General features: G+C 35.9%; 2 protein-coding genes across 2 annotated transcripts; one reads left to right on the forward strand and one right to left on the reverse strand.

Annotated features, from left to right (window-relative positions):
* Positions 1-11: 11 nt before the first annotated feature.
* On the reverse strand, positions 12-3,229 carry LOC105975927 (DEAD-box protein abstrakt). Its single transcript, XM_013001177.2, has 3 exons — positions 2,890-3,229; positions 1,614-2,521; positions 12-1,076 (listed from the first exon to the last, which is right to left on the reverse strand). Exons 1-3 carry the CDS (start codon positions 2,890-2,892, stop codon positions 212-214), a joined length of 1,776 nt encoding a protein of 591 aa, XP_012856631.2. The 5' UTR covers positions 2,893-3,229; the 3' UTR covers positions 12-211.
* Positions 3,230-9,587: 6,358 nt separating this feature from the next.
* Positions 9,588-11,265, forward strand: LOC148768153 (purple acid phosphatase 3-like). The gene is made up of 7 exons (XM_088823555.1): positions 9,588-9,810; positions 9,910-10,066; positions 10,197-10,304; positions 10,389-10,516; positions 10,607-10,735; positions 10,832-10,899; positions 11,006-11,265. The coding sequence occupies exons 1-7, from the start codon at positions 9,607-9,609 to the stop codon at positions 11,202-11,204; spliced, it is 993 nt and encodes a 330-aa protein (XP_088679681.1). The 5' UTR covers positions 9,588-9,606; the 3' UTR covers positions 11,205-11,265.
* The last annotated feature ends 2,054 nt before the right edge of the window (positions 11,266-13,319 follow it).

Raw genomic sequence — 13,319 nt, forward strand, 5'->3', positions numbered from 1 at the left:
AGACAATTAGGTTGCGTTTAAAGATTCCGATCCGTAAAACAAACATCATCTATTTGTCAGTGGATACAAAATTGATCTGAAATTAGTAATTCTTTCAACATCCAACACTACCACAAAATTGTTGTCACTACAAACCATTATCTAACAAGAAGAGTAACATCAAAATACAATTAAAAAAAAAAGTACAAAAGAAGAGTACCTTGTAAGAAAATCAAATCTCGCCACGATATCCCCCATTACCGAAATAATCCCTTCTGGAACTAGCAATCTGCTGGCTCTTCTGATGCTCCAGCTTTGGACAATCCCTAATCCTATGCCCAAGCCCACCACAATAAGCACAACCCTTCACCCCACTCGCATTCGCCACCGCCTCAGCCTCCTCCATAGGATCGTCCAGCTCAGCCAACACTGGCGGTATCCTCTGCTTCGCCTCCTGCAGCAAATGCTTCAAATCCAGCAAAGTCGTCTCGCTCTGATTCTTATTAATAAACGTAGTTGCGATCCCTGTTTTCCCGCACCTACCAGTCCGCCCAATCCTATGCACGTAGTTCTCAATCTCAGCAGGCATATCGTAGTTTACCACGTGCTGTATGTCCGGGAAATCCAGCCCCTTCGACGCCACGTCAGTAGCCACTAAAACATCCTTTTTTCCAGCTTTGAAGGATGCGATTGCGTACTCTCTCTCTTCTTGATCTTTGCCACCGTGGACTGCCACCGCTTCGACACCCTTCAGAAGGAGGTACTCGTGGATGTCGTCCACGTCAGCTTTGTTCTCGCAGAAGACTAGGACAGGCGGCGGAGTTTTTTGGAGGCACTCTAAGAGGTAGACTATCTTGGCTTCTTGCTTGACGTACTCGACTTCTTGGATGACATCGAGATTGGCGGCACCTGCGCGGCCCACGTTGACTGTGACGGGTTTGACCAGTGCGCTCCGGGCAAAGTTTTGGATCTTTGTGGGCATGGTGGCGGAGAAGAGGAGTGTTTGTCTTTGGGCTTTGAAGTGGTCGAATACTTCTCTTATGTCGTCTTCGAAGCCTAGATCCACCAATCTATCTGCTTCGTCTAGTGTGAGATATCTGAAAGAGAAAGGCCACTTTTAGTATGAGTATTTTGTATGCATATATTAATCCATATAAGAGCATATGTACATACGGTGACATTTTCTCTGCTCTCGTACTATGACAATAAGAAAGCATGTGTATATACTGAATTTGGTTTTAGAGTACAGACATATATACTAAGACAACTAAGAAAGGATGTGTATTTGGTTTTAGAATATAGCTGAATTCCAAATATTAGTTTCACAAGTTGCAGAAACAAGCTGGAAAGTACTAAAGGGGGGACAGAAATATCACTTACAGCAACCGAACAATAATCTAGGCAGTTAGTGGCTTAGTTTCAGGGGAAAAAAATCAATCCTTTAGCATTCAATCTTTTAAGCCAAGTACAAGTAATTAAAATGCACCAAGTGACAAAAAGAAAAAAATTACGTCGACAAAATTTGAATAGCAAAACATACCAGTCTCAGCAAATATAAATTTCACTGCAGTTCAAAGACCAACGGAGATATTATAAAACAAAGGAACAGAAAAGAGAGTAGTGTCAATCATTACCTGCAATTATCGAGGCTCATTTTCTTCTTTGCAAGCATATCCTTAAGCCTCCCAGGAGTAGCAACCACAATATGAACTCCTCTTTTCACCACATCAAGCTGCGACTTCATATCAACACCTCCAATACAAAGCAAAGGCCTCAGCTCCGGATAACCAGCTTCCCTCATCGGTAGAAGAAACTCCTCAACAACCTCGTATGTTTGTCTAGCAAGCTCTCTCGAAGGGCAAACAATCAGCCCAAACGGACCCTCACCGGGCCCTAATGGCATCATCATCTCCTCTTGCATCGCAATCATAATAAGCGGCAACACAAAGACTAGGGTTTTTCCGGACCCCGTAAAAGCAATACCAATCATATCACGTCCAGACAAAATAACGGGCAACCCCTGCACTTGGATGGGTGTCGGCTGGACAATCCCTTTACCCTTAAGCTTCTTCAAAACAGGATCGGGAAATCTCATGTCCTTGAAATTCTTGATCGGTGGGGGAATCTCCTCTCCGTCGACAATTATATGCCACTGCTTTCGGAGGGCGTCGCAAGCCCTATTGGACATTCTTCGAATTGGCAATGGGGGTTTCCACCCCGTCAGAAGAGGCTCCGTGTAGGTGATGCCCTTAGCCAGCTCTCGAACCGACATGAGAGATTTTTTATCGGATAAATTTTCAATCATTTCTTTTTCTTGCATTACGATTTGCTCGGTTTGAGTGATTTCGGGCTGCTCTTTCTTTAGTTGGAAAGCTTTGACTAGTAGAGTCGGTTTGGCCTCCACGACTTTCTGCACTTCGGTCTCCTCTTCGGCGACAGTTGTCTTCCCCTTGCGCTGGAGAATCTTCTGCGCTTCAAGGGCACGGCGCTTGGCCACAGGGATATACTCGACATAATCGTCTTCTTCCGCTTCTATCAAATCCTGCAAATTTGAGCCCTAAAAAAGTTCAGAAGTGTGCATAAAATTGGGCATTGCAACCAACAGGGCATGCTTTTCTATACACCAATTTTAATACGAGAAGTCGGGGAAAAATCGAGGTTCAATATCAGCAATAGACATGAAAAAGCTCGGAAATCCAAGTAATAGGGTATAAATTGGTAATGAAGAAATTATGGATTACAGGTATGTGAAGTACAAAATCAAAACCATTTCATGAAAGAAAATTAACGGGCAAAGGAAAGAAACACGCAAATCACGAAAACAATTCGAAATTTCTCAAAAACCTAGATTAGAGAAAAGCCCCAATTTTGTAATAAACAAAGGGGGGAAATATTCAGAAGTATTCATACCATGTTTAATGGATATTCCGACGCAAAAGGATAAGCTAACAGCCGGTGGATAATCTGATGGGTAGAAAAGCTTAAGTTCAGGGATCTTCTTCACAAAGTCCTGAACAATCTCACCGTCTTCTTCACAAAATCCGTCTTGTTTCTGATGGATGGACGGGCGGCGAGGTGATGGGAATTTAACGGCGGTTTGATGACGGCGGCGAAAGGCGGTGTTGGACGACGTTCTTCAATCTCTGTGCTTCCCTTTCTTTTTTATTCGTTGAAGGTGGAGAGTGTGCTGAGCAAAATACTGAATTTGCCCGTTTTCTGTTTTGGGGTTTCTTTTTTGTGTGTGAACTGTGAAGTAAGAAAATAATAAAATTTTGGGTAAATCACAACCGCCACTGAGGTATGGTCAAATTACGAAAATACCCTTCTGTTTGGGTAATTACAATTACCTCTGAACTATAAATATTCTTACACGTCCACTCCTGCGGTTTCAAATTTAGTTGAATCTTCTAGATTATGTGGAATATTCTCAAATTTGGACCCGTTTTATCTCATTCGAGCTCCAGATCTTGAAGTTACATGATCATAAGATGCGTTTTTTGGCTTGTATATATTAGATTGTGGTGCATCAGAAACTGTATTTTTGCACAAAACGAGTACAAACTAGAGAAATTTCACATAATCTAGATGATTATGTTGAATTTGACACGATAAGGGTAGAGATGTAAAAAGATTCATAGTTGAGGGATATATGTAATTATCCAAACATGAGAGTTTTTTCATAATTTAACCATACCTCAGGGAAGGTTGTAATTTACCTTCTGTTGAAAATGGTGTTGGATAGACGGGTGAATTGCATTTTCCACCCTAGAATAGCACCAATCGCCGCTTTGCACCCTGTAATTTAAAAGTTGGCAAAGTCCACCCCTAAAATAATGTATATCTCATGTCAAAATGCACCCTATATCAATTTCATGTGAGATATTAATAAAAACAAACTCAATATATCATGATATTTGAGATTTTGATTTTTTCTTTCTTGCTGTCATTTATTTTTCATTAACTTATATTTTGAAATATTTTATTATAATAAAATAAAATGTAAGAGAATTTTTTATAGTTTCTTTCATTAGCAGTCAAAATTATTTTTAAAATTCTTATTTCATCCAATTTTATAAAAAGTTCTAAAATTTTCAATACTTTACATATTTATTTCGAAAAAATAAAATAAAAAATGTAATCTGGAAATGAGTAGTTGATAGAAATTAGATCGATTGAATAATATAATTAGGATTTCAAGTTTTTTTCTTTTTAAAGTGTAAGACGATATTTAATTTTGATTTCAAAAATTTCAAAATCTGAATATTAATTCCAATTTTAAAAATTATTTTCAAAAATTATTTCAATTTTTTTAAGTTTCAATTTGTTTTGAAAAAAAAAAAAGTAAGTAAACACATAACACACAATACAAATACATAATAATTTGATTTTTTTAATGCGATTATTTTATTATCTTTCAAAATTGAAAGGAAAAAATAATATTATGTAGTTTACATATAATTTCAAGTTCAACTCGGCTAACAAAGTAAAATCATAAGTTATTATTTTGTATTTGTTTGTCTAGCTTACAAGCAAAATAATAATTAAAAGTACAAAATAAGAAATAAAAAATACCTTCAAGAATAAAAACCACTTAAAAAGTTAAGATATCGTGATTTATTTGGTTTTTTGGTTAAAATCTCATGAGAACTAGATTTAGGGTGTAATCTGCCATGAGATATTTAATATGAGGGTGGACTTTGCCAATTCTAAAATTTCAGGGTGCAAAATGCGAATCAATGTCATTTTTGGGGTGCAAAACGCAATTCACCCTGGATAGGCTCACCTTTGTTCAAGTCGGTGTAGAGCCCACTTGTTTTATGTTTTTTAATACTATTTTACCTTTTCTCCTCACACAAAATAAAAATAATACTAATTAAAAAAAAAAAGATTATATATAATATAACATCTTAAATAACATGCAACGGAATTGAAATAACAACACATAGTTTTCAAAAAATTATCCACACTTGTGGACTATTGGCAGCCCCTTAGTCGGTGAAATCGGCTATGACTTGAGTGTGGCCGAGTTATGGCCGAAAAATGGTGTCAAGTGAAAAATGGTGTCAAGTGAGTGTTGGCAAAAGACAACATTGGTGATTGAGTGTTGGGCATGCATTACGCTTGTTCGAGAAAACAAGGAACAATACACTTGGTTCGAGTGGAAACAATGATCAAGAGTACTTGACAAACGCACAAGTGAATATCGGCAATACTCGGTGCTAGACACGGGCGTTGCTTGGCAAGCGGCATGAGGAGGTCTCGATGGTGCTCGACGAGTGGCACGAGAGAGTCTCGGCAACATTTGGCACGAGTGTGGCTCGGCAAACAACATGAGAAAGCATCGGCAAGACTTGTGGCTGGCATGGGCATTGCTCAGCAACCAATGCGGACAAGCATGGGCAACAATTAGCAATTAGAACGGACGATGACTTGGGCAAACGGGGTTCGAAGGAAATTGATTATGACTTGACAAGCTGGGGCATGTTGCCAAGACAAGAGGCAGTTCGATGAGCGGGCGTGCTAGCAGTTGTGTGGACAAGAGCTGGCAAACGGTTGACAGGCTAGACGGACGGTTTTGGGCAATGGTAGCTGGGCAATTTGGCTCGGCACATGCACGAAAACGCCCAATTGTGCGTCTTTAAGTTTCTAAGTGGCAGGCCTTTAGGGCGCCACCTGTCCCCTAGCAATTTGGGTTGTAAATTATTTTCCTCCTTGTATATATTAGATTATTAGTGCACCAATCCGACCCATCTAAACATAGAGGGTTCAGATTGTATTGTTGAGCATCTAAGGTCGATTTTCGTGAGTCTCATTTGGTCTTCCTTTGTATATTTGTGGGAAATAATATAAAGGTCGGATTGCACGTAAACGTGCTTGTGCGTGTTTGTTTTCCGCTGCATACTCTGATTATTGCGTTTACTTGTTTGATCAAAGTCCTTGTGAGTTTGTTGGAGGAAGATAATCAAGAGAAAAGTTGACTGATTTTATGTGAAAACCATACTGCACGGAATTCGTAAAAAATGTAGAATTCTTAAGTTACCCATATTTTGGACTAGGTTTAGTTCAAAGAGGAAACTTGTTTTAGTAATGGTCATTTCTTTTAACATAATACCTGCATCAAAAGGTTAGTTGCTATACAAATGAAATTTTCAACAAACATTGAATGTATAGGAAGAATAGAAGAGGAGAAAGAGAGAAATAATAATACGTATAATAGAATAGAAACCCCCATTGTGTTATGGGTTGATTACATGGAATATATATAGAGAAATATTGTAAGGTAATAGAGTTTGACTAGGTAACTAAATCCTAACTAATCTAGGTAACCGAATCATACTAGAATCCTAATATTAGGAGAGTTCTATAATATAATATTCTCTAACACGCCCCCGCAGTCGAAACGTGACGAACGTGAAGACTGGACAATCACTTGCTAGCACGCTCCCGCAGTCGGAACGAATAAACTTCAAACGTGAAGACTGGACAGAAACCGCGAAACACATCGCTAGAGAATTCCTCTGTTGAAATATCTGCCAAATTTAAAAAAAATAATAATAATAATAATAATAATAACGGGTGAGAGAAAAATAAGAACTTTTTTTTTTTTTTTTTTTTTTTTTTTTTAATCGAGATAGAGAGAAGAGATGAGAGAGGGGTCGCCGGCCATGGAGAAGAAGAGAGGCAGCGGCTAGGTTTTAGGCCATGGAGAAGAAGAAGAAGAAAAAGAAGAAGAAGAAGAAGAAGATGCACCACCGAGAGAGGGAGAAAATTCGGTTTGGTGGTCGCCGGCCATGGAGAAGAAGAGAAGCGGCGGCTAGGTTTTAGGCCATGGAGAAGAAGAAGACGAAGATAGAAGAAGAAGATAGAGAACCACCGGGGGAGGGAGAAAATTTGGGTGGTGTTCATAGAAAAGATAGAAAAAGAAAGATATTAAGAAAAAAGAAAGATATTAAGAGTACCACCACGGGGGAGGGAGAAAATTGGGTGGTCACCGCCATGGAGAAGAAAGGCGGCTAGGTTAAAAAACCTGGTGCTCTGATACCATATAGGAAGAATAGAAGAGGAGAAAGAGAGAAATAATAATACGTATAATAGAATAGAAACCCCCATTGTGTTATGGGTTGATTACATGGAATATATATAGAGAAATATTGTAAGGTAATAGAGTTTGACTAGGTAACTAAATCCTAACTAATCTAGGTAACCGAATCATACTAGAATCCTAATATTAGGAGAGTTCTATAATATAATATTCTCTAACAGAATGTAAAATGCCTATATAATATATCAACCCAAGAATGATAATATCCATCTTTCTCAATCCATAAAAATCATATAAAGGAAATTTTCCTACTAAAAAACTCTCAAATTAGCAGAAATTAATGGCTGAGAAATGCATAAATTGTATCTTTTTTCTACAATTGTTGGTAGTTTGCGTGTCTCTGTCTAAGCAAAGCAACCGTTGCTTACGAAGTTTTTTGGCTGTCGGAAAATTGCGAAGAAAGGGAGCTTACAATCAATCTGTTGTCGCTTGAAAGGTGAGATTTTAATTGTGTCCTTTGTGTGAAAATGAGTTTCTATATATCATATGAATTGGTGACAGAGTATTATTATTCATACAACAATGATCCAAGCTTATATGTGAGTCAGTTTTAGGTCTAACCACACCTTAATATGAAAATGTATGTGAGGCATTATATGTAGGGCTGGGCATGAGTCGGGTCGGTAATTATCGGTCAATTTTATCTATCTGATCCAACCAATCGATTTTGCTGAATATGAATCATTACCGGCCCGATCATTATGGATCGGATAATGGTCGACAAATCGACTTTGTTGGATAAACAATGAGTCGGTTGGTTTATATTATCGACCATCTACTTATTATTTTTTTCTTTGACAATAATAAGATGTTTATAAAAGTCTTTTAGAAGATTTTCAAAATGTTGGGAAACTTAACTTCAAAATTAAGAGGCTTTTTAGTTATTTATTAAACTTCTAGAGTAGGTAAATATATAATGAAAAATATGAAATCGTACATAGAGGTTTATAAATTTGTGTTTTGATTTTTGACTCTTTTTTATATATTATTTAATATTAAGAAAATAAGAATTATAATTAAATATTTATAATATTTTTTTATTAAAAGAGTCGGTTGACAGTTATTACCCAACCAACCTATTTTTGAGTAAACTGAAATCACCGACCGACCCATTTATATATGGGTCGGTTAAAACTACTGACCGGACTATATGGGTCAGTTATTGACCAAGAAAAGTGAGTTGAAAGTGAGTCGATTGGGATAAAATCGACCCATGCCCACCCTAATTATCTGAGTCTTCTATTGCATAGATACGGGAACACACGGACAAGGCAACGATACGGGAAAATGACATATTGCAAAAAGTATACACCAGACGTAGGGCATGCGTGTGAATATAAAAAAAAATATAGGGGTATATTTATATATATCATGTTTTTATTTATTTTGTAAATTATTATATCCATATAAAATTACAATAATATTGTTATTTTTATTATAAAATCATGTAAAATAATTAAGAAAGCAACAAACTTATTTGAAAAAAAAATGCCATTGAATAAAAGGTGTTTCTAATTTTTGAAAATTACAAAAACTAATTTTAGTAAGTCATGAACATGGGCTTGGCCGAATTATACTAAGGCCCATCAAAAGTAAAGTATATATAATATAGCACAACAAAATAAGAAAATTAATTTCCCCCCTCAAGTTTGCACTAATTTCATATTTAGTTTTCCATGTTCACAAAAAACACATTTGGTCTCTCATGTTTCATTAATTTAACACTTTCGGTCATTTCCGTCAATTTGCCGTTAGTCCGTCAGTTAACACAATGATGGGAACACGCTTGATTTCGTTAGCACTAACGGAGTATTGACGGAAATGACTTAAAATGTTGAATTTCTGAAACATGAGGGACCAAATGTGTTTTTTTTATGAACATGGGGGACCAAATGCGAAATTAATGCAAAATTGAGGGACGAAAACTATATTTTTCCCTAATATAAATAGACAATTAGTTCTGTACTCCATGAGTGAAATGCTGTCTCTATCAGCAAGAAGATTTTACAAGGTTCTGAATCTCAATCTGCAAAATCTACGTACGTTGCATGGATCTAAATGCGAATATCCCTTATTTATTTTATTTTTTTTTCTTTTTCTATTTTCCTTTTTTCTATTTTCCTAATTCTTTTTTGACTAAATTGTAGATCATCAAATTAAAGAGGGAGATATTTCATTTATTTAATGTTACTTTTATCTGTTTCATTAATTAGTTCTATCTGGAAATCTTCTTGCATCACACATTTTCCCTTATCCCAAATTTGACTCTATAGATAAAAAAGAGCTACTAAGATTTACATTCTTTTTCGCCTTATGATCCTTTCACTAGACGACGAGAAAAAAAAGATAGTCGAATATCGTGTCGTATTTTTGCTAGAAAAGTCGATTAATCCATTTGTTTCTTATTTTTTGCATTTATTGCGATTCGCTTTAGGTAAAAGTACTATAATCATGATTCTTTTATTTTTATTTTGCATGCTTATAAATATTCGATTTCTCTGCACAGGTTTTCTTACACTGCATAAATGGCTTATCACTTTTGTAGTAGTAGCTCCATTTTGAAATGGTCTTTGTCGATAACTTGTTTATGTATTCACATAGCAAGAAATTCGGCAGAATTTCCAACAATCGAACACACTAGCATAAAAAACGGGGGTTCGGTTTCGTTTCTCGTGGTGGGAGATTGGGGAAGAGGTGGAAATTTCAATCAATCTAAAGTTGCTACTCAGGTCATTTTTTTTATAATTATTATCCATTGTTATTTATCATTAATTTCATATAATATTAATGATTTATAATATCTATGTCGTCACATATATGTTTTATAGATGGGAGAGATTGGAAAGAAGTTGGGAATCGATTTTGTGATCTCGACCGGTGATAACTTCTACTACACGGGATTAAAAGGCGTAAACGATCCAATGTTTAAAAAATCGTTTACCAACATTTACACAGCCAAAAGCCTTCAAATTCCATGGTACATTGGTAATAATTTTCTCCATCTTAATCTCATGCATTCTAAACTAATTAATTAACCTATGCTTTCTTTCTTCGTAAAACTAATTATAATTTTCAATCCGATTTTTTATTTTTTTTTGCGCGCAAAAACGAGAAGTGTTGGGAAATCACGATTATATGGGGAGCACCGGAGCTCAATTAAGCCCGGTACTTAGAAAAATCGATAACCGGTGGCATTGTATGAGAAACTTCATAGTTGAAACAGGTATATACATATATATTTAACTCAAACTCGATATTTGTTTTACGCACTAATTAATTTTACGAATTTTAATTACTTAATGGCTAGGAATTCTCGATATTGTGTTCATCGATACGACTCCTTTTGTGGACAAGTACTTTGAAAATCCAAAGAAACAGAGGTTTGATTGGAAAGATGTATTGCCAAGAGGCAAATATATGTCTTACCTTTCGAAAGTAAGCTTTATTTATTTACGCATCACCATTTTATGTTTTTTTAATCGAAAGAAAACTCGTAAAAATTCTCGGATATTTTTTATGTAATAGAACCTGGATTTGGCGCTGAAGAAATCGGAGGCTCCCTGGAAAATTGTTGTGGGCCACCACACGATGAAAAGCATCGGGTCGCATGGTGACACTGAGGAAATTGTTACTCACCTTCTCCCAATTCTTGAGGTATATATATATGTAACAAACTTATAATAAATTTAAATGTTTATAAAAACTATACAATATTCAATTTATTTAATATTTTTTGAAACTTTTTTTAAGGAAAACGAGGTGAAGATGTACATAAACGGACACGACCACTGCTTGGAGCATCTGAGCAATGAAGAAGGGTATTAATTACACACTTGCTATTTTTTTTTCAATTTAATAAAACATTAATAAAAGTGAAGATTTCGATATTTTATTCCTCATTACCGAGTTTTTTTTCTAATGCAGATCGATGCAGTTCTTCACGAGTGGGGGAGGCTCAAAGGCATGGAAAAACGAGATTCACTACAAAAATCACAATGACAGCACACACTTTTATTATGATGGTCAAGGTTTCATGTCTGTGGAGATTACGTACGATAAGGCGAAGATAGCATTTTACGATGTTTCGGGAAAACCTATATATAAAATTAACACCATGGTTTAACCATAATGTAACAAGTGATCTTGTTATTTTTGGTGATTAATGAAGATAATTAAGTGTTGCTCTTTAGTGATAAGAGATGGTACCAAGATTTAGGTTTGTTGCTTTTAAAATCATTAATCAAATGAGATTAACAACTATATAATCACAAAGATTATGATGACGAGACAATATAATTTGTGGGGTTATTGACGTATTGTTCGTTAGAAGCTACACTAGGTGAACTTCCTCAAGCTACACTAGGTGAACTTCATCAATCTGTACACATCCACATATATATGTGTGACATTATGAGTAGATGTACAGTGCAAAATTATTCGATGTAACTGATTGTGTGTAGATTTAGGTTGTTGCCTTCAAAATCATTAATCAAATGAGATTAACAACTATATAATCACAAAAATTTTGATATTGAGACAATATAATTTGTGTGGTTAACGTTCGTTAGAAGCTACACTAGGTGAACTTCACAGTCACGAGTAAAAACAATTACTCACTCTATACATATCCATATGTATGTGTGTGATTATATGTAGATATACAGTGTAAAATTATTTATTGTATTTCACCATGTGTAATATCTGCAAGATCGTTGGTTGTTATAAGTGACAAGAATTTATCAAAAACGAGATGAAAAAAAAAAGTCAAGTATCCATATTAATGTGAACACATGAACAATCCAAAAACATAATCAGGTGCATAGACAAACTACTCACTATGTGTGCGACTATATGTAGATACACAGCACAAAATTATTTGATGTATTTCACCGTGTGTAGCATCTATAAAACTGGAGTTATTTGCACAGACTCCCCTGTGTAATCTCTAATGGCTAAAAAAACCACATGTTAAAAAACTTAACAATTAACCCCTATATTGTATTTTATTTAGTTCACTGCCCCTTGTTGAAATAAATATGTTGACTAAAAGAAAGTGATTGTACTACGCTCGTTCAAATACAGCGGCGTAAAAAAAAATAAAAAATAAATAAAAAATAACCGAGAAAAACCTAAAAAGAAAAAGAATAAACTAGGGACTGAATTGTAATTTTCTTCACAAAATCTCCCGCTGAAAGTCCAGACAATCTTCCTTCCGGTGACTGTTCAACCGGCGGAATGGCTTTGTTCCAGCAACAGCAGGCTTCATTCTTCCCTTTTTTTTCTCACCTATTTGCTCTGGTTCTTCTACGAAAATATGCTTTGTCTTTGGGCAACCAACGGAGCTTAAGCTCAAGGATTTGATGGGGAGGTTGGGGTGGTATGGGGGAGAAGAAAATCGATTTCCTTTTTTTTTTTTTTTTTTTTTTTTTAAATCAATTGTAGTTGTTTAAAATAAGCAGTCATCTACAAAAAAAATAAAAAAATTAGTAATAAATATAAGCAGTCATCTATATGCAACCCAACACCATTCTTCCCATCTCCACCGCCATATATAGATCTCTCATCCCCTCCGCCATGGTCATCTCCGAATAAAGCTTGAATCTTAGCTCCAAATCGAACTGAATTTGTCGAAGAAAATGTTGGAGTGGTGGGGCAAAGCGGAGGCTGAGGATATGGAGGGAGGTGAGGCCGGAGAAAGTGTTTGCCGGAAGGAGAGCGGCGGTCAGCTATGTTCAGCGTATTTTTGGAAAATTGCAAATCAGTCCCTGACTGACTTAAGGAAGAAGAGGTTTTTTTTCTGAAACTCCTAGGGACTGAATTGAAAATTTTGAAAACTTTATTTGGGGTTTATTTTTCGAAATTTATAATGTAAAGGGTATTTGGATCTTTTCACGTCCAAAAATCAAACCCCGGTCACAAATTCGGCAAATGTATCACACGACTAGCTCGTAGGGACCTTAATACCGTTGACTATGTAACATAGGGGGGTAAAGGCTAATTGTTTTAACATAGGGGTTTTTTTAAACCATTAGACATTACACATGCATACTGGATGCTAAAATCTTACAAAACTGCTGGTTTTATGAATGACAAGATTTTATGGAGAATGAGAAGAAGAAAAAGTCAAGTATCCATATCAATGTGAACACATGAACAATCCGAAAACATAAGCATGTATATACAAAACTACTCACTCTGTATACATCCGTGATTATGTGAAGATATACATACAGTGCAA

This window comes from Erythranthe guttata, chromosome 9 (genome assembly GCF_056151865.1).
Source record: "Erythranthe guttata isolate IM_541 chromosome 9, IM_541, whole genome shotgun sequence".
Taxonomy (NCBI): domain Eukaryota; kingdom Viridiplantae; phylum Streptophyta; class Magnoliopsida; order Lamiales; family Phrymaceae; genus Erythranthe; species Erythranthe guttata.

Bases quoted from the DNA above. Each gene is read 5' to 3' on its own strand.
- LOC148768153 (XM_088823555.1), top strand. From the start codon at position 9,607: ATGGCTTATCACTTTTGTAGTAGTAGCTCCATTTTGAAATGGTCTTTG. The intron at 10,305-10,388 runs GTATATACATAT...CTTAATGGCTAG, and splicing joins AAACTTCATAGTTGAAACAG to GAATTCTCGATATTGTGTTC. The intron at 10,736-10,831 runs GTATATATATAT...ACTTTTTTTAAG, and splicing joins ACCTTCTCCCAATTCTTGAG to GAAAACGAGGTGAAGATGTA.
- LOC105975927 (XM_013001177.2), bottom strand. The intron at 1,077-1,613 runs GTAATGATTGAC...TTTCTCTTTCAG, and splicing joins ATGAGCCTCGATAATTGCAG to ATATCTCACACTAGACGAAG.